The sequence below is a fragment of the Pygoscelis adeliae genome, unplaced genomic scaffold (genome assembly GCF_000699105.1).
Source record: "Pygoscelis adeliae isolate BGI_AS28 unplaced genomic scaffold, ASM69910v1 Scaffold103, whole genome shotgun sequence".
NCBI classification, from domain to species: Eukaryota; Metazoa; Chordata; class Aves; order Sphenisciformes; family Spheniscidae; genus Pygoscelis; species Pygoscelis adeliae.
In genome coordinates, this window is record NW_008824723.1 from 1,055,598 (window position 1) to 1,080,874 (window position 25,277).

At 45.8% G+C, this 25,277-nt stretch overlaps 1 protein-coding gene across 1 annotated transcript; it reads right to left on the reverse strand.

Annotated features, from left to right (window-relative positions):
• Positions 1-284: 284 nt before the first annotated feature.
• FBXO32 (F-box protein 32) lies at positions 285-24,748 on the reverse strand. Its single transcript, XM_009323338.1, has 9 exons — positions 24,599-24,748; positions 22,146-22,258; positions 20,374-20,423; positions 19,614-19,706; positions 12,674-12,767; positions 11,603-11,787; positions 7,514-7,696; positions 6,200-6,343; positions 285-5,498 (listed from the first exon to the last, which is right to left on the reverse strand). Exons 5-9 carry the CDS (start codon positions 12,702-12,704, stop codon positions 5,409-5,411), a joined length of 633 nt encoding a protein of 210 aa, XP_009321613.1. The 5' UTR covers positions 12,705-12,767; positions 19,614-19,706; positions 20,374-20,423; positions 22,146-22,258; positions 24,599-24,748; the 3' UTR covers positions 285-5,408.
• Between the last annotated feature and the right edge of the window lie 529 nt (positions 24,749-25,277).

Here is a 25,277-nt window from a genome sequence, read left to right on the forward strand (position 1 = left end):
GATATCTTTTGGGGCAAAAATCACCCCTGTGCTTTGGGAAGAATACAGATTCATAAGCACGAGCGCCACATGAGCACTGTTTTTGCTGGAAGTGAGGGCTCCATTCACCTCATTTTCCTTTGAGGTACAATGAAGCAACAGCTCTATCCTGGATATTCTCCATGTACCTACTGCCACGACAACTCAAGTTCTGGATGTTCGTGCAGAAGAGTCTCTGCTTACAGTCACCAGAAGCTCAAGGCTGATAAGGTCACCAACTTGGAAGCAATGAGACAACCAACTCTGTGGTTCACATTGTTTGAACATTTATTGCAATTCAGTGTCAAAAATGTTTTACAAAAATACATCACTGTCTGCACAGAACAGCTGTAAAATCAGAGTTGAACATGCAAGGGAAGAAGAAAAAAGTGTGCAAATTTATAATGGAAGGATTTTAACCACACAATATTAAACAGAAGTCTTATTATACAAGGGATGCCTTTCACTTCATATCATCTCTAGTTACAACTTTAAGGAAAAACAAAACAGAACACACACTCTCTTCCATGTATAAGTAGGTATTTATTATTACTGTAGATTAGTTCCTAAAGATGAGTATATTTGCTATTTCAAATTAAAATGTTCTCTTGGTAGCAGACCTGTTAGCATTCTGTGCAGCACACGATGGCTAAAGAAATGCAAGTGCCACCCTCAGTTGCCCTCCCAGGAGAAGCAGCAATGCTTGGTCAACGGAGGGGGAATCTCTCTGGTATTCAAGGTATTAATATACTAGAGACTGCATGTGTCAAGGACGAGATGGATTTGTTCTCCCTAGGGCCAGATCCTGCAAAGCCGATTTGCTACCAACAAAATCACTGGAGGAAGACATGGGATAGAAATCGGGCACTGGTAAAGACACTCTCACAGCCCGGCAGCCACACGCTGACAGCTGTGTGGATGGCTGGCCATGTCTTCAGAGCCTTTCACAAGCACCATTATAAGCAATGAGCTGAGAAAAGCAGCACGTGCAGAACACCAGAGTCCCAAACCTTTTAACAGGGAGTCTTTATCAACCTGATCAGCCATCAGCTCCACAGGGTCTATGTTTTTGCAAACAGGTCAGCTAGGAAGAGTGGCATTTTAATTTAAAGCTATGTCTTTTTGGCAAGGTGCTCATTTATGGGGAGGCTGTGCAACAGGTTTGTAAGAACAACCCCAGAGGACAACGCTGGTTTGCTGTACCGAGCAGGAGATAAGCGTGAAACAGCACATCTGATTTATTAGCTACATAACAGAATTTGAAATGTTCCTGCTCTAAATCAAATTTTAGCTACTAAGGGCCAAGGAATTTTCTGGGCAGGAAAAGCTGGTTTAGTACCTGCATACATTCTAGAAGGTGATAGCTTTGCAAGAAGTCAAACAGAAATGGGAACGCAAACAGTTCAAAACCTGGGGGCAAAGAAAAGTAATAAAAAAGATATTCCCATATACAGAAAGTGGCAGGGTGCAATTAAATGTTTACATACAAAGCAATGTCTTCAGAGCAATACAAGTTTTCCTAATCACTTTACAAAATAAAAGGATCTAGAAACTCCCACAATTAAAAAAAGAAACCCAAACAATATAAGAGGAGTTGCACACATTTTTATGATCAAACTTTACCATACCATAGTTAGTATAAATGGGTTAAGGTATGTACAACTGAAATTGTGCCTCTTGAAGTGACTATCACATTAAAACAAACTCCAAATACCTGCCTCTTCTAGAAAGCTGAAACAAACGTCTCTGGCATCTCTCCCTTCCTAAGCCTCCTCCCCTGCACAGATCTATTTTTCTTCTTCACAGCACCACGTTCTACACTGTTGCACTGGTTAACACATCCTCTGAAGATAACGAGATTTCTCTGGATATGCTGGCAGGAGAAAACCCCAAAGAGAGCAAAACCCCCTCCTTTCCCTAGTATAAGAACTGATGCACATCTAATGGGAATGCATCAACTAACTGGAAGGTGAAATGCCATTTGAAAAGAACGTTCTATTTCCAAAATACAAGTAAAAGCCTGTTTTCCCTTCACAACAGCTTCGCCACAATTGTCCTAAAATAAAGAGGTCCTTTTTTACACCATCCTGCCTGGAAGCCCCTGTTATCACTGCCAGTTTTGTTACTCTGCCATCCTCAGCCAAGCAGATGCCTTTGCACTGTTAAAATACTGATCGCTTTGTTTATAAGTGGTTAGACTAAGGTATTTGGATGCAACAGCATTTCATTTTAGATACAATACAAGAGTACTGAAGTCACCATAATATCTCCCTGTACCAGCCACTTAAGAAAGAATGAGTCTCCCAAAGAGATCAAGGCCTTGTTTGACAGTTGCTGTAGCAGGAGGGTAACGACTGAGGCAATAACTGAATGAGGCTTATTCTGTTTCTTTTTGTTTAGTCTGTTTTGTTCTCCAGTACAGTAGTTGCTTGGTTTTCTGCTGCTTTGGACACTGACAGCAATATCCCAGGACCCTGCCCAAGCAACACACAAGTGTGTGTATGTATTAACAAATCATCTTCAGCACTTTGACCCTTTAAGACCCACACAGTGCTAAGAAATAAAAAAAAACCACAAATTGAAGTAAGTTTTACAAATCGGAGCCTCAGCTGCACATTAAGTATGTTGCCAGCATGACCCACGCTCTCTGGGCAGAGGACACAGAATACACTCTTTGCTCAAGACCAGTGAAGGGCTGACAGAGGCAATGACTAGAGCCGAGATTCCCAAATTGCAGCTGAACGCTGGGATTTTCTGTCTTGCTGTGCAGGGAATGCACTAGGCCAGATTCAAGCCTGAGATTAAAATTCACCCAGGGTCACAATCTCACAGTGGGCAAGTGTCATCTGCTAAAGTATGGACTCGGACTAGGCAGAACCCCCCAGCATTTCATACCAACATACCGTTGCCTCCCCATCACAACAGGTTGGCTCACTGTGGGTGGCAGAGGCAAGACTATGAAACAAACCAACCCCAAGTCAGAGCTGGAAACAGAAGGTGCCAAGGGGCATGGGTCCTCTCACTGCTAGAGAAAGGAACTACAAGAATCTCCAAATACAGTGGCAATGCTTCACTCACTTCACTTGCAGGTTTCTGTCCTTAATGTCCTCATTCACCAAGCCAGATTTCAGCCTCGTCTACCCACTGCCATCAATGTGGGAATGAAAACAGAAACTGGCCTCCCTCGCTCACAAAAATCCCCCCGAACAAGCGCAAGTTCATTTTTCCAAGGTAACAGCTTTTAAATCACTTTCAGTTGACGTGAATACAACCAGCAGGGTTATGCTTTTCACCGGCAAACTGATGGATAAGGCATCAACACCAGGATAAAGCTCCCTATCCTGCACGTGTTTTCTCCTCATCTCTGGAGAGTGCCAAGCTCTGGGCGATGGCTAAGGGTGGCACAGGCTCACAGAGCTCTCTGGAAGAGCAAAAGCTTGGGTTTGGTGTTGGAAGACAGAAGAAGGGCAGTTCTTGTCAGCATTTGCCTGGTTTTCTCCTTCCCAAGCTTCCTCCCCCCTTCCTCACTGCTCCATCTAGAGGCAGCTTTTTTCCCTTTTTTGCATCTCACAAGAGTATGCAAAGCAATTTAGTTTGCAAAATGCAAATACTGTCAATTTTTTTTAAATATAAACAGCTGCAGAAAAGTGTTGAAAGACAGTTATAAAAATGTAAAAAAAGGAACAGAATATTTAACAATAAGTACTCAAGTAGTTCTTCCTGAATTGTCCTGAGTACTCCTCTTCCTCACAATTCTTTGTACATAGTCACACACAACCCACTAAATATTTACCCTTCCGAGGCATCCTGTTTTTGTCACACACAGAGAAAGTGCTATACAGGAAATCTACCGGCAAACGGCAAAAACTTTCCACTGCAGGTTTTCAAATTGTTATATACGAGCTGGATTCTTCTAGCTCCACCGTAGGGAAAAGTGAAGCATTGTATGCAACAGAGGAGACAGTGAGCCAGATCAGGGGCACAGTGAAGTTAGGAGTTTGGCCACTTACTCCATAGGACTGAAAATTTAGCTCTAGGCTAGTGTTAGAAGATCCCATAAAGAAGGTCAGCACTGGAAGCAGAAGGGACTAGGCTGGGTCTTTGCCATTTCCTTGGCACAGAGAAATAACCAAAGATGTCGAGTGCCACGTCGGAAATCCCTTGTTTACCCCAGTCCTGACTGCTGTTTTTAGGAAAATGCTGACTTCGCGCTGTCTCGCTCATCACCCTTAACTCCAGTATGAAATTAAACACGATGCTGCCAGTCTTCCAGTGAATAAAAACCGCATCATTCACTATGTTCAACAGCCCAGTTCTCCCTACATTTTACCAGGTCCAAGATGATTGAATTCACTTGACAGCAGTGGGAATACAGAGCAGTGTATATGTTGGAAAACTAGGAAAACATGGGCTTGAAGAACCAGATTCTAACATCACTTGGTATTTCAACCAGTGCAATTAACCTAGTGGAGTTGATACGAATTTACATTGTGAGATTAAATCCAGTCCTTTGTTTCTCTATAATAGAACTTCCTCCCTTTTAGATAATCTTCATCCTTGTGGCTTCTCTTTTCCCTTTTACTTAGTCTTTCATAAAACCAACACATTAAAAGAGGATGGAGTAAAGTCTTAGGTATTTATATGGTGCCTATGATCTAGGCATTCAAGCACTGAGTAGAGCAAGAAAACTAATGTAAAGAGGTAAGCATTAATACAAGAAAAGATGCTTACTATCACAAACATTTCCCTTTAAATCATTGTACAAAATACAAAAGTTCACATTGTACACTGGATTTTTGTTTGAAAGGTACTCAATCTATCAGAGGTAGAAAGTGGTATGGTGCGATTCTCTTTTGCAAGTAGGCTAGAGTTCTATCCTAAGTATTTCAGAATGTGTCCTTTTTAAAAACATAAAAGTATCATTAAACTTGTCACAGGGATATTTTTCATAAATATTTTAAAAACACCATATTTATAAATATGTATGCTAAGTAAAACTAGATGGAGAAACAGTTCAACAGTCCTAGCCTCGTATTGCTTTCTCTCTATTAGAAACAAACCAAAAGAGTTCTCAAATGGTTGTGGGGCAAATTCGTTTTTAACTTCTAAAAACAAAAAATGAAGTTTTTTTGCCCTGTATCTTGTACTCTGATCATAAAAAAGGGACTCTGTACAACATGCTGCATTTATACACCAGTCCTATAGAAGTCTGTATTCCTTAAGTGCTGCACATCAGTGAGCAATTTCACCTTTCATCTCTGAGATCCTCTTGTTCCTTGACTCAGGAGTTTTGAACAAACATGAATATTTACACTATTTACAAACGGAGTGTCCAAGCTCAGTGGCATAAAGTGTCCTGTAAGAATCGCGTAAGCTGCGGTGACCCAAGTTCAGAACCTGAACAAGTTGATAAAGTCTTGTGGCGAAAGAGAGGTGGAGCAAGTCTCCGGGTTGTTGGCTGTGCAAGGGTGATCAGTACCCTGGGAAAGGAGAAAACAACTCCATTTAGAGAGACTGCGAAAAGGGCGCCAGAGAATCAGCCAACTTAGCACTGCCCCTCTGCCAGACGTCCTGCTTGCAAGCAGATAGAGCAGAGCCCAGAATAATTCTGCTCTCGCCAAAGCAGACAGCTCAGAACTGGGCTTCAGGTTTTAGGGGCTACTGGCAAGTCAGGGGAAATAAAACCAGCAAAGATCCAATTCATTCTTTTCCCCTCTTCTGAGGGAAGACAGGCTGGAGCCTACCATCAGCTACGGCAGTTTAATTCCAGAGACATGCCTTGGATACCACAGCGGCCAGCAGATTTTTGTCCTGGGCTGTTTTGCAGCCACCAGCTCTTGTTCCAGCTAATCCTGCTGCCAAGACCTCCACCTCCATGTAATGGGGTGGCAGGAGTTGCTGGCAGTGCTAAGATGATCTACTGCAGGCAGCCCTACAGTGTGCCCATCTTCCTCCCCTCTGGCCTTGATGGCCACTACTCTTGTTCAAGGTAGAGAAGATAGGACCTTTGAAGCACAGAGGAGAAAGGGTCTTAATCCTTGAGGGAGGATTAAGATATAGGAAAACACTAGGTCATGCAGGCAAAGGAACTGCAGCACCCTAAACCAGCTGCAATCAGAGGAAGCACTGAGTGCCTTGTGGCTTGTGCCCCAGTTGAATTTGTCCCACCAACACCTCATACCTTCCAGGAGAGGATGTGGCAGTGCCTGCACAGCTGCAGCGTGTCACCATACTGCTCCTTCCGTGGGTAACACCTTATGAGCTTGAAGTACATCTTTTTCCAATCCAGCTGTCCCTTGTCAGATAAGATTAGCCATTTGCGAATCTGAAAGAAAAAATTATCAGAATTGTAGCAGGTCAAATAATGTTGGTTTTTTTTTTTTCCTCTACAATTCATGTTGTTCTCCTCTCCCTTGCATAAGTGTCATCCTTGCCAGTCCTGTAACAGTTCCCTTGTAACACCAAGAAAGCTCCTGCTCTGAATATCCAGCTATAACCAGCTTCCTGATGGCAACAGCCTCATCCGATACTGTTATTAGGGTCTATCCCCATTTAATGAATATTACCGTATGAAAGCCTGAAATCCTGGGAGCTATTTTATACTACTTTAGCCGCTGTATCTGGCTGGCAGGACAGTGAGTATAGCTGCATTTAAGTTTCAGAAGTTAAAGTATTTTGCTTTTTCATTGACTCTAAGAGTCAGTGATTTGGGAGACACCCATCTTTCTTTTAGGGTTCATTAGTTGCAGAAACTGGATTTGAATTTACTTGTTAATAGAGATAACTTCCCCAGAATCACTTGCAAAGTCAGTTCCAGAGTGAGCAAATAAAGCAAAGTCAGCAGAGGAATCTGGCACGTGGTCCCTGAAGCGCAGAGGTCTGGTATAAACACCCCAGACATTCACCCATAAACAGAGAGAAGAATTTTTGTTTGTTTAAGTTTAGAAGACCCCAGATGATTACGAGCTTACAAAAGGCTGAAGATTTTTTACACAGGTACAATGTGGGTAGCAAGCAGGGCTGTTATCCACATATTGTCCTGTCACTCGCAAAACAGCTCAGAGGGGATTTCTTGCTCTAAAGGGCAAGAGAGTACAACTCATCCCTCATGGACCACATCCATAGAGATTCTCTGTGAGGGTGTCAGTCCCTGGGACATCGGGGTGATTGTTGGAGCTCGCCTGCACGTTTTCCCTGCACATGTGGGGCGAGGAGCAACTGCGTGACTTGCAGTTGTTACCACCTGGATTAAGGTTGAAGAAGTTCACCGTATGACTAATTCCTCAGGTTCCTATTTCAGGAATCATTGCTGTGGCATGCAAAACCCCCTACATAAATCATCTTCACAGCCATTCTCATGTCAGCCTGTATTATCAGCTTGCGGCACAGCCCTTAGATCCAAGAGATAGTCAAGTAACAGTGTCCTACCCGTGTGTGTTCACTTGCTAGTGGCTTACAACAAGCAAGTGATAGCAGTTTGCATCCCTCCTTGTACCTGTCTGTCCGTAAAGTGATACTGGCAGAGTTTCTTCCACAGCAGCCGGTCTTCACTGAGCACTTGCAGGTCAGGAGCCACCTGACCGAGGCTAACCAGGTCTCTCCCATCACTCAGTCGCTGCATGATGTTCAATTGTAAACACAACGGCAGGTCTGTGAAAGTGGTTCCTTTAAAGGGAGGCTGGAAGAGACAGACAAAAATCGAGCTCACAGGAAGCTGAAAACCCAAGCAATTCAAGCTTGCAGTAGAATTGTCCTGTTGCGACAGGACAAGGGGGAATGGCTTTAAACTAAAGGGGGGTAGATTTAGACTAGCTGTAAGGAAGACATATTTTACGCTGAGGGTGGTGAAACACTGGCACAGGTTGCCCAGAGAGGTGGTGGATGCCCCATGCCTGGAAACATTCAAGGTCAGGTTGGAGGGGGCTCTGAGCAACCTGATCTAGTTGAAGATGTCCCTGCCCACGGCAGGGGGGGGTGGACTAGATGACCTTTAGAGGTCCCTTCCAACCCAAACTATTCTATGATTCTATAATTACTGCTTTTTAAGCATTGCTCTTCACATAGAGAATAAGCAGCAGCTCCCTCTTCTGAATAAGGAGACATTTTACATAGAGACATTTGACCTTCTGCCCCAGCACAGTTTGAGATATCCTCAAGGAAGGGGACGTATTTGTATTACAGTAGTTAGAAGCAGAGTTACAGTCCAAGCCTCCTTCTCCCCTTCTTGTCCATACTCATAAGACTATTCTCCCAGAAGGACCACCACCAGCTTTTACTACAGCAGGACGTTGGCTACGTCGTGGTAGCAGCTATTAACCATCCAGTTCTCTCCACCACGGGGGACACTGGCATTACTGCTCAAGTTCAGCGTCCTGTTACACACGTTGCTGGGAATCTCACGCTCTTCTGACATGTTTTAGCTTATGTCATCACAAGATCCTGCTGTAACCACAGCAGTGGCTGATGAGTACCCACAACAGGATTCTCCCTGCATGGCTTCCCAGGTCACTGCTGGCAGGGCTAGTGTTTCCTCTGTGAACACTTGAAGGACCTGCCCCTTTTCCCATCAGCTGCAGCCATGGTTTTCCAGACTGTTCAGCTGCACCAAAGCACATCCTAGCCTGAAGAGCCAAAAGCCACCTTCACCCCCCTTACACCTTCACCTGGTCTACACGGGGTCCAGAACTGTTTTGCAAGTTCACATGGCAGCACAGCTCCAGGACACGTTGACCACAACGGATCAGCAGGTCCTGCACTCAGTGACAATCCAAAGCACACATAGGATCAAAGCATCAGCAAGGACCACAACCCGGGCTCCGGCTGCTCCAAAACCAGCCCCAGCCTTATTAAGGCAAACAGCAGCTTTTAGGATTGGGCCCCAATGAAGAAACAATGTTAGACAGATGTGCCAAGTTTATCATTTACCCTGCACAGCAGTGCTGCTATTTTAAGTCGTAGCAGAGTCACAGCACTCATCTCGCAATTGGCAGAGCTATTAACTGTTTCAAACAAGAAGCACACGGACCGCCATCAACAGAGGAACACTGCACAAGGCTGCTTTTAGTCATGCAGTCCCATCTCCAGCCATCTCATTGCATGTGAAACTCCATGGGCACAAGTATACGTGTACACAAACAGCTCCCACCTTCCCTTCGGTGCCCCAGCGACCAGCCTGCCTGGACCATGCAGCACTGCTTGGTACCTGCTAGGACCACAGATTTTCAACCAAGGCATCATTTTTGGCCATCTCCACCAGCAAGACAGGCCTGAAACAACCCCTCCAGGAGTGAACTGTCTCTGTCACCTCCAGAGCATCGTTCTTCCCATAACAGCTTTAACACTACATGCTGAGAGTTAAGCTGCAAGCACACTGCCTGGTTACATGTAGATGCTTCCTTGATACAATCCACAAGTCCAGACTCAGCATCCCTGCCCATCAGTGCAAACTGAGGTCATATTTTGGGGTAGGAAAAATGCATTGGAGCCTTGGATCACCTCCCGTTGATCTCCCTTGCCAGCCTGTCTTTTGCACTGTCTCTACATACAAGCTTCACTAGGGCACAACAGGCAGGTCTAAGCTCAGAGGCTCTTGGGTCAAAAAAAACCCTCAAAGCTTATGCTTATATCTTATTTCTGAAGAAACCAGTGTGACTCGAGCAAATCCTTACAAGTTTTCTGAGTCAGGGACAAAGACTTATCTGCTACTTCTTTTCCCTCAGTACCCCCTCCCAGGACTTTTCAAACATTACTTTTTTTGGAGAAAGAACACAGATTAGACCAGAGCAGATCACGTTCTGGACAGAGGTTTTTTTTTTTTTAAGCAGCTCTAGCACACACTCAATATTTTGCAAGTTTTTATTTTTTTAAAAAGGTTTAGGTCTGGGCTGTTGCAAGACATTCTTCCCCACCCCTCCAGAAACACTTAACTGGCTGCACAGAGCTGCACTTGTTCTTCCTTCCTCTGAACTCAGTTGGTTTTGTTCTAGCTTGACCTGAAGTCATCTTCAGTGGTGTGAATTATTTTTGCAAGCTGAACATGTATTTTATTTATTTTAGAAAAGTGTCTGTAAACCTATGCATAAATAAGTATACATAAAAGGCAGTTCCATTCACAAGCAATATTTTGAGGCACTTTTGTCTGTATAGGCAGAGTTCTTTGAAATGCTTATCTGGGTTTAATGAGTGCCTAAAGTATAGGGAAAAAACCACATTGTACTACTGAGTTGAGCAGCAGGAGGTAGGTCCTGACCTGTGGTGCACTCAGGGCAGCAGATGCACAGGTGGAGGTGGAGCTGGCCCTGGCAGTGCCCAGGCACAGGGCAGCTCCCCAGCTCACAGACTTGCTGTGCCCCAGCAGCCACCCTACAGTAAGGCCAGTGCTTCCCCTGCAGGGCAAAGGGAGCTGCAGCCCATCCCAAGAGCTGGACACCAGGAGGGACAGAGACCATCATCAGATAAGGCACTGCTGCTTTTGCAGCTCTTCAAACTCCCTGGGACCTCCCAGAGTTCATCTATGTCCTGCTGCCTGCACTACTCTAACTGAAGGACTGGAGGTTGTTTACTGGTGTTCCCAGAGAACACAGCCATGTAAAATGATGAAAGCAGGCACTTTGCTTAATTCCTTTGCAAATGCCTCTATGGTTGACCCACCAGGGAAAAAGGTGCTTTTTATATTCCCTTAGGCCATGCCACAGTCTGCCCAAGTGGGAATTTCACAGTCCAGTTCATTGCAGGAAAGTCCTACGCGGGGCACACAAACACAGAGGTCAGCGCTGGGGGAAAGCTTTAGCGTTTCTGTGGAGCAAGTATCCATTCGAGGCGGGAAAAAGCCTAGACATTGTTCTGGGCAACTGGTTGTAGGTGTCCCTGCTTGAGCAGGGGGGTTGGACCAGATGACCTCCAGAGGTCCCTTCCAACCTCAACCATTCTGTGATTCCGTGAAGTGGAGCAAGTTCAGATTTTATTCCCATGCAAAGCCAGGTTAGGAATTTATCAACTAATACATCTTTCCTATTCCCACAGACGCTGTTGAAAACAGATGTTGTGAAAGCAGGACTCGTCTGGCTGGAACAGGCAGCTCCAGACTACTGGAAGAATCATTGATATTTTCAGCCAGGAAGCATGAAGTTACACAGCTATTTGGAAATTTGCATTTAATTTACAGATTAAACAAATCTAAAAACCTCAACTATCTGATAAACAAGTTTTGAAGGCAGTTTCTCAGTTTGAGAAAGACCGAGTTGACTTTTCATATTGAGGCCTAATCTCTGAAGACTCTCAAGAGGGGGAGATGGTTTCCTGCCCAGCTCTGTTCGCACAGTGCTTCATGGCCATTAAGGAGTCAAGCCACGGTCTGTGACCAGTAACAGCAAGCATGATCCTGGGTTGTGTACACCGAGTTTGAGTTAAGGGACTCAAGTAATGCTAGGAATGCATCCAGTTATTTTGGCAACTCCAGGTCCTTCCCCAGTACTGCGCTTGCACTGGGAGTACAGTGGGATGCAGTCACCCAAATGAGAGCTGCTACATGAGAAGGTTTCACAAAGAAGCCACATTATTTTTAGCTTTCAGGATTTATGCTTACCCTGGTGATCTGAATGTTGTTCAGTTGCTGCTGCCAGTGGAGAATACTCTCCATCCTGTGCACCCACATGTTGATGTTTCCAACCAGGACAGACTTGCCGACCCGTTGAACTAATGTGCAGAGGGATGTGTAGAGGGTCTGCAGCAATTCCCGTATTAGCCTGATATTCTGCTGATCTTCAAGGACTTTGGAGGAACAGGAAAGGTTAAAAATGGGAACTGCCCAAATCCTCTTCTGAATCTACATGTTTCTCAGGCAAGTCATCTGCTATAAACCTCACAGGCCAAGAGAGCCAGCCTGCACTTTTCTTTTTAAAGGAAAGCACTTAAACATTAGCCAGACACAGCAGGTTAGACAGCAGATGGAAAGAGATCCTCCCAGGATAAGCAGATGAGGTATCTGCCCTTTCTGCAGCACTTCCCATTTCCAGCCACTGGCAACCGGCCAGCTTTCCCCTCTGATACATGCAAGAGGTTATCTTTGTGCACCTCTTCCCCATCTACCCCAGCTGATGTGCAGGAAGACAGCTCAGGATCTCCTTTCTCATTATGTATACACACAATAACAGGGCACTCTCAATTCCCAGGCTTCAGCCAGAGCTAAAGCATCGGGGAAGCTGCACATCTCGACCACAATTCAGCCCCCCCAGCAGGTGAAGACAGCCCTCAAGCTTTCCTTCCCTCCAGAGCAGTGGGAGCATTTGATGATACAGCAAACTGGCAACAAGACAGCAGCAGAGACTGCAGATGTGCTGGGCTGGGGGCAGGAGCAGCCATCTCTTCAGTCAAAAAATAGGACTCAGTAGGATGCAGAAGGGGTGGTAGCAAGGAAAGCTGGAGAAGGAGGAATTGCCTCTCAGATACCTACCAAAATACAGACATTTCTTCCCCCGCCCCCACATAGTCCTTCACCAAGGGAAAAGAAAGTGGAACTGCACTACAGAAATAAGCAGTGGTGCCCCTCTTCACCCGTCTCGCATTGCCTGACTATTTGAGGATGTGGTTCACACGGAGTACACCAGATTAAATCAGACTCCTCCTCCTCCTCCCCCTCACTGTTTCCATTTCTTACCTTTCTGCACCACTTTTTCCAAAATGTTCATGTAGTTTTTCTGGGCAATGCCACTCAGTGACGTCAGCTGAGACTTTGCTATCAGCTCCAACAGCTGTGGATAAAAATAGAAGTTGCAAGCCTTAGAGCACAGAGATACCTTTCTAATCTTGACTCCTGGTCACATGACACAGCAAAATAGTCCAGAGACTTGTTTGCTGCTTGAAAATAAAAGGGAGACAGAACAACAAAGCAAACTAATGCAAAGGGGGAGGAGAGCAGAAGCCAAATAATTAAACCTTCATCAAAAGGGGGGAGGGGGGGAAGAGGCATTCTAATGATCTTCGGGGGAAAAAAAAACCCAACAACTTGATTTCATGGTTCAGAGATGCAGGGAAACCACAGAGCAGTGCTCAGACTGACAGCCTCATTCACACCAAGGGAACAACGAACAGCCGACGTCACCATCCTTCACTGGGGCATAAACAAGCAGTGTCATTAGGGAACACGAGCAACTGCCTGTTTGGATGGGGATATTATTGATGGGGCATTAATGAGAATCAGACTCCACAATTTACGTCAAACTCCTGGATTGCAGGGTTTTGTCAAGAGTGCTGTCACCACAACAGAAAGGGTAAGCACCATATTAAAAACAAACCCTCCCCCCCAACAAACCCCTATTCCCCCAAGGTTTCCTCCTCTGTTCAGCTCTTACAGCTGCAACACCAAACCACCTTTCCCTGCTTGTCCTGTTTACTTGTTAATGTCCCCAGTTAGGATTTACTTCCCATCACTGATGTCCCGACTCACATACAAGCCAAACGCTGAATTTGGGCTGCAGTGGCTAAAGGGAACATTTCCCATGGGGAAGATGCCCTCTCCTCCCCAGCTCTCTACCACCACAAGAACAGCTGTGGAAGTTTCCTATGGATCATGCTCTGCAGAACATGTGGCCCGTGATCTTCCAAGCCTTCCTCCCTTCCCCCAGCATTATATAAGTACACAGACTGTCCACGTGTCAGTCCATTTGTTTTGGATGTACATAGCCTTCTGTTTTAATTTAGAAAGGAAAGGAAAAACCTTTTATGCTACAAATCAATCAACATGTTACCACATGACTGGCTTTATTAATCCTTTATCATCTGCAGCTACAGTATCCCATTGCTGACACTGCAGAGAGCTCAGAGAAGGTGCAACTACTTGTGTCAAGTAACTAAGATGGCTTTTGACAAGACTTGATAAGTCATGAGCTGAACTGTTTGCCCCGCTGTAAGAATGACAGGAATGTATCCAAAAAGTCACCGGCAGCTTGCCATGAAGCGGGGAGCTCAGGGAGACTTATTACTGCAGTCACTTGCCTGCTCTGCTCATCTCGGGCGCTGGCATGTGACTGCCAGTTCGGAGCAGTGAAGTCACCTAGAGTGACCAATCTCTTCTTCCGTTTAATTTCCAGGCCAACACCATCATCAGATGGCTTTGAGTTTACATTCTATTAATATCTTGCACCTCGCATGACCGAAAGAAAACAAGATTAAAAAAGACCTGTGCTAACTCCTGTGAAGGGCAGGCTGCCTGTTTTCTTGGCTCATTTGGGGGAAACAAAAGATGCAGGATAGTTGGGTAGTACACAGGCATCAGTGGATCTTCTTGCTATATCAGCTAAGCCAAGACCACAAGGACTAGATACTCTTAAAAACAAGGCAGTTTGCAAGATGTTCGGAAAGTTTTAAAAAAGGTCTTTTCTTAATTTCATGAAATACTGGAGGAAGAAAAAAATCAGCGTCCCAAAGTAGCATGTAATACTCAGCTTACACTAAACTATTTAGCCTTCAGACCTTTGATTATAGCGATCAACTTGCCAGACTCCATCTGTACATTAGCCACACATGCACCCAGATCAGCTCTTCTGTGCATAAACAACTGCTGTCTCCAGATCGCAGCATTCTGGAACTGGCACAGAGACAGCTTCCTCCAGGCTGGGCGTTAGCAATGTTGTGCCCATTACTGAAAACACTAAAATGCACCCAGTGATAAGCATCACATAATGCAATACCATAAGAGCTAGACGCCAGGGCCGTTCTTTAAGAGGAACAAGGATAAAAATCTCAGTTCCTTGAGGAACACTAAATTGGTACAAAATTAATTTAGCCAAAGGAACACATTCAAAATTGCCTTGTCTGTGTTTATCAAGGTTCAATTTATGTTCAGTGAACCAGCTCAGGTATCACATGTCACCTTTCTTCCCCTGCAGCAATAAACACAGGATGAAATTCCATACGAAAACTATGTTGTGAATACTTCTAGGACTACTCTGCTCCCCAGGGACCGCTGGCTGAAGTGACTGGCTAGCCCTCCAAATCAAAAGACATTTTATTCTTCTGTGCTCATATAATACACAAAAAACAGGTAAGCTATATAGTTCATCCATGCTCCACATGGTCTAGTGCATTGAGGGTCTTTTAGCATTGGCACAGACCCAGCAGAGTAGGGTCTCAGTTAATGGACTGCCAAATTGGGGTCTACAGCATCATAAAAAAATAAATCAATGTTGCCACTTGCATAATACAGACTAAAAGCAGACTGATGAATTCAGATTAATGCTGAGTAGGGTAAAAAGGCTGGAGAGCTGCAAGTATGTGTTATGATGTGGTTGCATTAAGTCCAGCCCACACTCAACTGAAAGGGGCAGATGGTAGGAGAGAGCACAGGGAAAGGTTAAGAGCAATTTTAAAAGGCCTGCTTTTCAAAAACACTAAGTGATTGCATTCCAGCCAATTTTAACTGGAGCTGGGAAGCCTGCATCACCTCTGGAAAACAGGGCATTAGTTCCCAATTCACTCTTTCAGCTCCTCAGAAGTTGAAAGAGGTGACCTAGTAGCTTCCCCAGAAAATCCTTCCTACTGCCTTGCCCCTATTTTGTTTGCTCTCAGGGGTCTGCAGGAGCCACGGAGAAAAGGCAAGAAATGCAGTGGGCTATTCCAGAGCCTCTGCAAAGCTGGCAGGAGGCAGCATCTTCCACAGCAGGGCAATAACCTGCTCACTTCCCCACAAGTGTGATGGGGCTCCTGATCAAACCTCACTAGCAGTCGGTCTAAAGCAGTTGGTGCAATGAGCCACTTAGCTCCGGGAGCAGAGCAGGTCCTCCTCCCATAAGCACAAGGAAAAAAAACAGCAAACAAAACAGTGCCACATGGCAGGGAACAAGAGCTCCTGTTTCAGGGCCACGAAAGCATGCTGCCTTGCACCCGTGACTGCTGTGTGCAGCATTGCTTAGACCTACTACAGCCAGATGGCACTTCTGCCACTGCCCCAGTTCAACACCAGGGTGTGTGGGCAATCCATACCCCAAATAACCCACAGCTAGGGGCTTATAGCACACAGAGCCAAAAAGTCCTCGGCAGGCCTGCTGCACTGAGCAGGAGGGTGTAACCTTGCCTCAAAAAGGAAAATGCTTTGTAATGATTAAAATCACAAGTCTCAAACTACTGAAGTGTAAATCCCCCTTTGAGTACCCCAAATCAGCTGGACTGCACCCTGCGGGGATCCATAAGCTGCTCCTGGTTGGGGATGTGGCTCCTGACATCTGGACTGCTTAGAGAAACATACTGCAGTGAAAAATTCCTCCTCCAGCCCCCCCTTGCTCTCACAGCCCTTCACTTTGTGGCTGAAATGTCACACTGGCTTTCGACTGGGAGGTAGAGCAAGAGCAAGGCGAGTTATAATGATTTACAGTGCAGGTGCTGACAGATCTCCATGAGACGGCATTGGGCTGATATTATTTCAGCACAGCATAAATCCAGGACTCCCAGAGCTAACTGCTATAAAAACTAAACAAATTTAAGAGACTACTTTAGCAGGCTACACACTATCTAGATCATGTTATTCCAGAAGAGCTGTGCCCATGCAGCTTAACCTGACCTAAGCTTTTACAATCAGAAACAGCACCTTCCCTTGAGACATTACTACACAACCGTCATATGACAAATCTTTCTGAAGGAAGCAGCCTGCAAAACCTCACTGTCTTCTGAACAGAGTGTTCCCGAAGGAGAAACAACTTCTGCGCTGCAGGCACTTTGTCTCTGCTCATATTACTTATGCTTACAGAATGCTTCCAGTCTTTTCATTAAATCTGTAAGACCAGAGAAGCCAGGACTGCTTCAAGACCAAGAAAGTTTGGGTCCTCTGGGTCAATCACACACTTCCTTACTAAGCTCTAAAGAGGGAACATTGTCCTGTAACATGTAGGCAAATGCTATAGTTTAAAAGATCAGCAAGGACCGAGTCTGGCACCAATACCTATACTTAGCACTTCCAGCGCTATATCAGCAGACTGTCAAGACAAGATTGATGTTGGAGAAAAATTTCTTCCGCTTCAGTTGTGTGAACTCACTGGCTACAGCTGACAGTATTTGCCCATGAAAAATACCTGCCAAGCTTCTTGCAGCTCACGCTCCACCTCACTTGAAGGAGGTGCCCATTTTATCAGTGCACCATTAGGAACTCCAAGAACTTAGTCTGGGTGTATCTTAAGCAGCAGACACTTCTGTACAACAAAAAATCAGCACCGAAAATACTGTAGCACTTAAGTTGAGAAATTCAGAAAGGAATACTTTGAGAAAGGCAAGTTGATGTTCAGCCTGAAAGCCCATTTTGCTGTCAGCAGTGATGTAGCTTATTTCTCTACAGGGCAAGTTTGGGCACAGCCAGCAGAACCCCAAGCCTGCAGCTGTTTCTCTCCTTTCTTCCCCTATGAACATCCGCATATTCTCCCCCTGCCTTCAACTCTAAACTTCCCTCCTTGGAAAGCATTTGTTTGATGAACTAAGCAGTGTGACATTAATCAGATACCCTGAGCAATGGGTGGAACTAGAGAGAACAAGGAGAGGGAGGGAAGGGAGAAGTGTTTTGCCTGCCAGTGTTCAAGGCATTTTCCATGTGACAGCTTGCTCATCTGTGTGCTCTAGGAGGCCTGCTATTTGCAAAGGACCATGAACAAGATGCACATCTAGGCAGAGCTTTTCATGAGTAAATCTGGCACATAAGACATTTTATGAGCTACTATCCACCAGAGACTTGGCTGATACAAGCCTTTCATTTTAAGAAGTCAGTTTTATATTTGATCCATGGTACCAGGTTTAATATCGTCTTTAATCTGCCAAACCACAAGTCAGCCTCAATTAGAAAGCTTCATACTTCTCAGTAGTGCTGTATCCTTAAAACTACTGGGGGGAAAACTACTCTTAAAAGCTCAGAAGTAATTTGTAGAAACAAGGACACATGCCAACTTCCATATAGAACACTGCTATTTTGGATACACAGCAGATTTGAGATGCTTTTATGAAGTCCTCATGGGAAAAAGGGGGAAGAAGGTCAGCCTGAGCCTCCCCACTAGACTACACTGACTTCACTGAAATTTGAGTTTGCTCTTCAAAAAATTTAATGGGACTCAGCTCAATCATTGCAGGCCCATGTGAGATACCCATCACATGTGCTGAGAAGCAGAAGCCCATCCTGTGGCACAGCATGACCTGAGGCCGTGCTTAGCAGAGGTCTTTGGAGTTCTTCATTGTCATAAGACAGAAAGTCTGCCAAAGGGATCTCTGGAGTATCAAATACAAGTTTTGTTTTATTCTCTTCCTTTATATTTGACTGAAGGGTTACAGCCTTGGCATGAACTGTTCCTTCCACAATAACCCCAAGGATGACATGGCTGTGTGTATGTATCTGGTATCAGAAAACACTGAATACCTCAGTGCTGGTGATTACCTTCTCTGTACAAGCAGGAAAACAAGTTGTCCCAGGACCAGGAGAGCTAGGACAGCCTGAGTTTCCATGGACTTGTATCCCGCTTTGCCTCCCCCAGCATCTCCACTCCCTGCCACCACCCCTGCAGTGGGACATCCAAGTGATTGCCAGTGCCCCTCCTGCACAGCAGGTGGGTAATCACCCCCAACACCAGGGTGACAGGTTTTCACAGGCTCCTTGTCACCTAGAAAACAGGTGAACAAACCAAGGTGAACTTGCTCAGATCATTTCTTCCTTAGACACTTTTCATGACATTTGACTCAGCAAAGGGAAAGCAATACCAATGCTGCTTGCTCCAGAACCTAAAACCTGAACAGCTGGTACCTCACCAGTGATCAACTGCTGATGGGATGTGAAAAGGAGCTGTTTATAAACAGCCTCAAGTTAATAACAGATTTTTTAAGCTTATTGAATTCCAAACCTTGATAAGCATTCTGAAATTCGAGATCAATTTGCAGATCACATGCACATAAACATACAGACCTCAGGACAGTAGCTCCCACAACCACTACCACCCCCTCCCTTGGCCACCCAGAGCCAAAAGAGAAGCCCTGATCTGTTATGCAAAGCCAGAGCATGGGGAACCTGGGGCTGATGACTCCTTCCTACCAACTAATGGTGTCAGGACTAACCAAATGCTTCACCCACTGAAACTGCTGCCAGTCACACAGGATTAAGAGCAACCATGATCCTTAAGAGAGAAGACCAGTGCCTCCAAGAGGTTCAGCCCATCCTCTCATTCCTAAAACACTCAGCTCCCCAGTCTCTCCTGTATCACTTCAAAGGTCCCCGCTGCTCTATGGCCTCTGCAGAGAGCCCATGCTCCTTTTAGAAGCTGAACTGAGAACTCAGGAATTAGAAGCTAAGTTTTCTGGGTTTCAGAAGTGAATTTCACAACTGAAATGTAGTAGGAATGCTAGGCTAAGGACAGCCTATCTTCTACATTACCACCACCTCCCTCTCCTTTTTAACAGATCAAAGAGGAGGTTTTGGGCATCTATCCACACAACTTCCATCAATTACTTCATGCAAAGCCCCACACCCCCACTTGAATGGGGACCTCTCTTCTTTGCCAGTGCTTCCCATCACCCAACCGGTGCTCAGTTCAGAGCCTCCACCACCATCACAGCAAAATAAACCCTGGCCTTTCACTCACCCTCACAACATAGTTGAATCGCCTGGAGTCCAGGATAGCACTGGAGAAGTCAAGTCGGTTGAAGGCTTCTCCCAAGGTGCAGTAACCATGGCGCTGAGAAGAAAAAACAGTCTGGGTCATGTTTTGGCAGACATGAGTCCAGACAGCACCAGGAAGACATGACCCAGGGCAACTCAGTTTAGAAAGCTAACGGGTACAAACCATGGGACCAGCTCACAGCTGGAGGAGGCAGGCCCGTCTCCCACAGAGCCACACTTACTGACGTCAAGAGTGGCCATAGCCCAATGTACATTATGGTAGTTTCCCAAGAGTGACCTGAGCTCTGCTCATGACCCATGAATTTACGGGTGAGAATGAGCCACACATTCCTGGGGTTCAATATATAGTGCAAGTTCAGAGCAGTCTCGTATGGCTGCTTCTCTCCATGAGTGCAAGCAAGCCGTTGAATTCCAATGATTTTCCATGTTAGGACTGTACTGGGTGAAAGCCAAGAACAGTATTATGGCTTGGTTTGCAAATGGCTGGTTTTTTTTTTTTAACTGAGGGAAGCAAACAAGTCATATTTTAAACACATGTACAGAGCCTCATACAGCAAGCCCTGGTTCCCTGATTGGGGCTTAAAATCATTACTGAAATTCCAACCACAAGCCAGATCTTCCACTTATCTCTTAAGAGCTTCTGCTGATTTATATCAGCACAGGATCTTCCACCGTTTGGAAAAAACAGTAGAAAGGGGAACAAAACCTGTGGAGGCACTCACCTCTTTTGTGCTCCCCTTGTGAACATAGATCCACTTCTCCTGGTGGAAATCTGTTTGGACATAGAAACATTTTCCTCAGTTAATCTTCCAGCTCACAGGGGGCTGGATCTCTGTTCTGCTCACAACACTTACTGCCCTTTTAGTGCAAATGAAGTCATTTTGTGTTTACAGCACTGCACTTGAAACCAAAACTAGCAACTTGCTGAGCCACTTTGTTTCCATATTGCTTCATTTGAGACTGCAGCCCTGAGCCTTAGAAGGGGCTTCTGTTTCAGTGACAGAGCTCAAGACTGTAAATGTTTAATCTGCCAGTCACAGATATACAATAGCACCTCCTCTTCTTTGGTCCCAGACAGTAAGCATGGCTGACAGCCAGGTTTTGTTGTTATTGATTTTATTAACTATTCATTACCTTGGTTACAGGCTTGGGATTGAATGTCAAATTTGAAGTTGAGCAAAAATGTCATGAGACACCAGGCATGTGGGAGAGAGCTTTTAGCAGTGAGGTCAGGCTCAGAGGAGCATGCTTGTGCTTGCAGCTAATTTGCTAAAAAAGAAAAACCTATTTGGGACCAAAATTTTCCTATTTCTAATTGCCCCTCCCTTTCCTCAGAAATGGGAGTTGTCCCATCCACTCCCCAAAATAGCTTCCCTGTATCCACCATATGCTGCTAACTCAGTTTGCAGAAGAGTCCTTACTGTAACAGCAGTTATGCTGCTTGATCCTTCTCCCACCCCATTCTCACATGGCTTTTGACCCTTCTACCACACACAGGCAATTCAACAGCTAGTGTGAGTAAGAAAAATTCTTCTCCCCATCCTGCTAGACTCCTTTCCTTAAAGGAAATATTGTGCTTCTGGAGTCTTTTTCCACCTAAGGATGCAGCGACGTACTCCTGCCTGGTACTGTGAGCCCAAGGACAAACCCAGTCTTAGTTACAAACATGCAGACCCTGCATCAGGCCTTTTTAAATAGTAGGTCACAGCAGAATCCAGCCAAAAACTGCCATGGTAACATTTGTTTGTTCAGAGAACCAAATGCACAGAGGGGCCAGATTCTGGCATCAGTTTCTGAAATCCTGGGGGATGCACAATGAGCTAATAGTAGTGTGGGAATTTAACTCATTTCCTCTGTGTATGTTTACATTTGTAGCCTTCACATCTAACTCCAGTACCTATCTTGCAATCAGACCAACGCAGACCTTGCTGTCCCTGCAAGCTCCTCTGAGTCCTCCCACAGTGCATCATCTGAGACACTGGCTGCTCGCTGTGCATACAGAAAGATTTCAAACCTTCCATTGTTTTGAGTAGGCTGAAATCTTATTTCATTTTTCATGCACTCCGCACACAGAGATAGGATCAAAGCTCACATTCAGGCTTATAGCCTCCAGTAATGTAGATTAGTACTCAACATGCATATGGAAGGAAGAATAAATTTAGCCTGTTGTGCAGAAGGAAGTCTACAGGGGGAAAAAAACTGGAACTGGTTCATTTGAATGTACCATAGGAAAAAATTACCCTCCTTCTGACAAACACAAATGACAAAAATTTGAACGCAACAAGCAACTCCTCAGAGCAGGGATTACTAACAGGGGCATAAATCTTCACATTAAACTGTATCCAAGTTCTCTACTTCGGTCAAACACGGGCGCAAAGCCCTTCGAGGCACTCTGGAAGACTCCTCATGCACTGTGCAAAAACCATAGATATGAAGCATTTTCCGTTCTCCTGCAGCAACTTTTATTTTAAAAAAGCCCAAATAGACATCTTACATTGAATCTTGGCTTTGTTATTCAGCAGGTCTTTTTTTCTCTTCTTGGCAGCAACATCATAGTTCAGACTGTTGAAGAGATTCTCTTTGTTGTGATCATCCTTTTTACAAAAGCTGTGAATGACACAAAGCAAGGATTCTGTTTATTTCTGCAGTCTGCTGAACACTGTTTCCTGCAAGGAGAGAAAATACACAGGTTTTCCTTGTGAGCTCCAAAGCTGCCTCCTTGCAGACTGCGCTCAAGAAGTCTGCATGCAGTCTCTGCACCCAGTAATGGTATTTTTAAGCAAGCCTCTGGTTCCTCATTTCTGTGCTAGCTAAGATAGGAGAGGAGCAGGTAATACAGATTGCACCATTAGTGCTGGGACACTGCTGGGCAGTATTCTTTTCCTCCCTTTAACCTGTTTCTATCTTTAAGTAATACCATATCCTCCTACTGTAGGTGGTAGATCCCTCTGAGCCCATGAGACTTCTGCGGAAGGACATATTTAGACATCTATGAGGACATACATATATGCACTCGAAATATTTATTAACAAAAAGAGTTCCTACAAAGCATTCTTTCAAGCTTACAGGAAAAGCTCAGCTGAGGTTCAGACTTAGCTGGTGGTTTTCCAAACCCCACATAGTAGTGACTGTACAAATTAACAGCTAGGATCTCTTGTCCAAGACTGCCCATCTTCTGCATTTGCTGGAGCTCTGCTGTAACTATATTATTAGTGAAGGGAGCTATAACCCCTTATTTTCTTTGAGGGCAATGAAAGACTATCTATAAAGAAGCTATGCATCAACATCTCCACATTCTGCAGATCTGCAAATCAGCAGATCCAAGCAGCAATGTGAAACTGAAGCCCCTGGGCAGCCACAACACTGCAGCGCAGATCCCTGGGAGTGGCAGGGGAAGGCAGCACCCACCAGCAGCTCTCAGCACAGCACCCCCCTGCACACAGCACACCGCCCAGGGCCATGGGGATGCCTTGCAGGTGCTGGGGAGAAGACAGGCAATGCATCCAGGAGAAGGAAGGAGAGCCACCCCCACTGCTCTAGCAGCTCACAAGGGATGGGAGATGGCTATCTGCAGGTCTGAATTCAAAGAGTCCCAGGCGCCTCGCTGCACCTCTCAGCTGCTGTGGCAGCACTGGTCTGGGACACCCCTGGAGCTCCGGCAGGCACTGAAACATGCTGCTGCTTGCAGCACTGGGCAAACTTCCTCTGTGACAGCCACAAGGACCCTTTTGCAGCCAGGTTGCTTCCTCTACAGACCTCGTGTTTACACTGTTTAGCCTCAAAAAAAAATAACACAAGCATCATACCCACTCACACCTCCAACAGCTATTCAGCACAGGTTTCTGCAAAGGAATGAAACCTGCAGGACAAGGCTCCTTGTTTCCCCCTACTGATAAACAGCATCACCAGCCCAGGCCCACAGCCAGGAGAGGGAGGTTTGCTGTCTGTCAGTACAGCCACGCCACCAGCATGCACAGAAGTCAAGTGACCAAGTCAGAGTTTCAGCCCCGTGAAGGACCCAGGACCTCCTCCAGCAAGGTCCAGATGGCTGCTCTGGTTTGGCATCGGTGCATGGCCCCAGAGGTGGAGGAAACCTCCCCCAGCTTCAGGACACCACAAACTTCAGCTCCCCCTTCCTGCTCCAAGTCCTCCCTCACAGGGCACCACAGCTGCAGGGATGGCACCACTCCTGCAGGCTCCACCACAACACTGCAGAGAGGGGACAGCAGCAGCAATGCAGGTGGACAATATTCACAGCAACAACAGCTCAGGGAACCAGGCACATCTACCAGCTGGAGCTGGCTCAAAAGAACCTAAACCCAAGAGCAGAACATCTCAGCTGCACATTTCCCCCATCCATGCAGATTTCTGCTGGGGGGGACCAAAACCCAAGAAGAGAATATGGCAGTAAGGAAGAAGCAGTTCTGAGATGTTCAAGCTCATATTTTATCAGGGTTGCACAAAATCAATAACAGGCCAGGTTAACATGCCCCATGCAGTGGCAGAATCCAAGCCCAAGAACACAAGACAGATCTGCTTTAAATCTTACATGTCAACAGCGCACCCTTGACTCTTGACTTCCTACTGAATGACTCTGTAATCTGAAACCTTCATAACAGCAGCAGACGAATTCCAGTATGGGAGGCAGATGATTCCCCTGTTTATGTACTGCCAGATTTCCACACACTTCTCCAAGGCATATTGACAGGTTGAACAGTTGGGCACCAGGACCTGGCACTGCAAGGACCTCAGTCTGGGGCTAGTATGTCACCTCCTCGCTTTTTAATGGGAAAAGGGATGTATAAACCCGTGCCAAACTCAGTATTCCCAACACAATCATACTACCACCGGCCAGACATTCTTCTACCTATTTACAAATCAGATACTTAGGATTCTAAACTTGATTTTTATTTACAGCTTGCAGAAAAGAGAGCAAGAGATACAGACCTGCTACATAAACCTCCCTGCACAATAACATCTCAGCAGTGGTTCACAGCGAATCCCCAGTTTGCTCCAAGTCCCTTTGTTGCGGACATTCCTGACCCATCCCTCAGCCCAGTCACGGCAAACCCCAACCTGACTGAGCACAGCTGAAAACAAGATGCAGCTCTGCAAGAAAAGTTTGGTTTTGACAGGAGCAATCTGGCCAGAGACTATTACACCCACGCTGCTGCAAGGGCTTCCTGCTCACGGCAACGCAGCCCCACAGTGCTTCACCATCTTAGGGGTTTTGTTGATGTTTTGCAGCCAGATTAGTCAAGCAGCACATAAGGTACATTACTCATGGTCTGGAGAAGATTTATGGCTTCAGACACATCAGCCTTCTCCAGCCCGAGAGCCAGGAAGCCCAAGGAAGGGCTGTTTTTGGAGGGGGGGACACACACCTCCGGGGCCCCCAGGAGACACTCAGCGATGCTCCCCGAGGGCACATCGCCCAGGCCGGCGGGCAGCGACTGTTTTCGCCTTTCCCTCTCTTCTCCCCCCCGTCCCACAGCCGTAGGGACGGCCCGGCCGCCTAGGGAGGCACAGCCACCTCCGCGCCTTCGCGCCCTGGGACCCCGCCGGGGCTGAGGAAGACCCTTTACAGCAGGCCCGGGAAAAAGCCCTCCGCCGGCAGGCCCGGCCG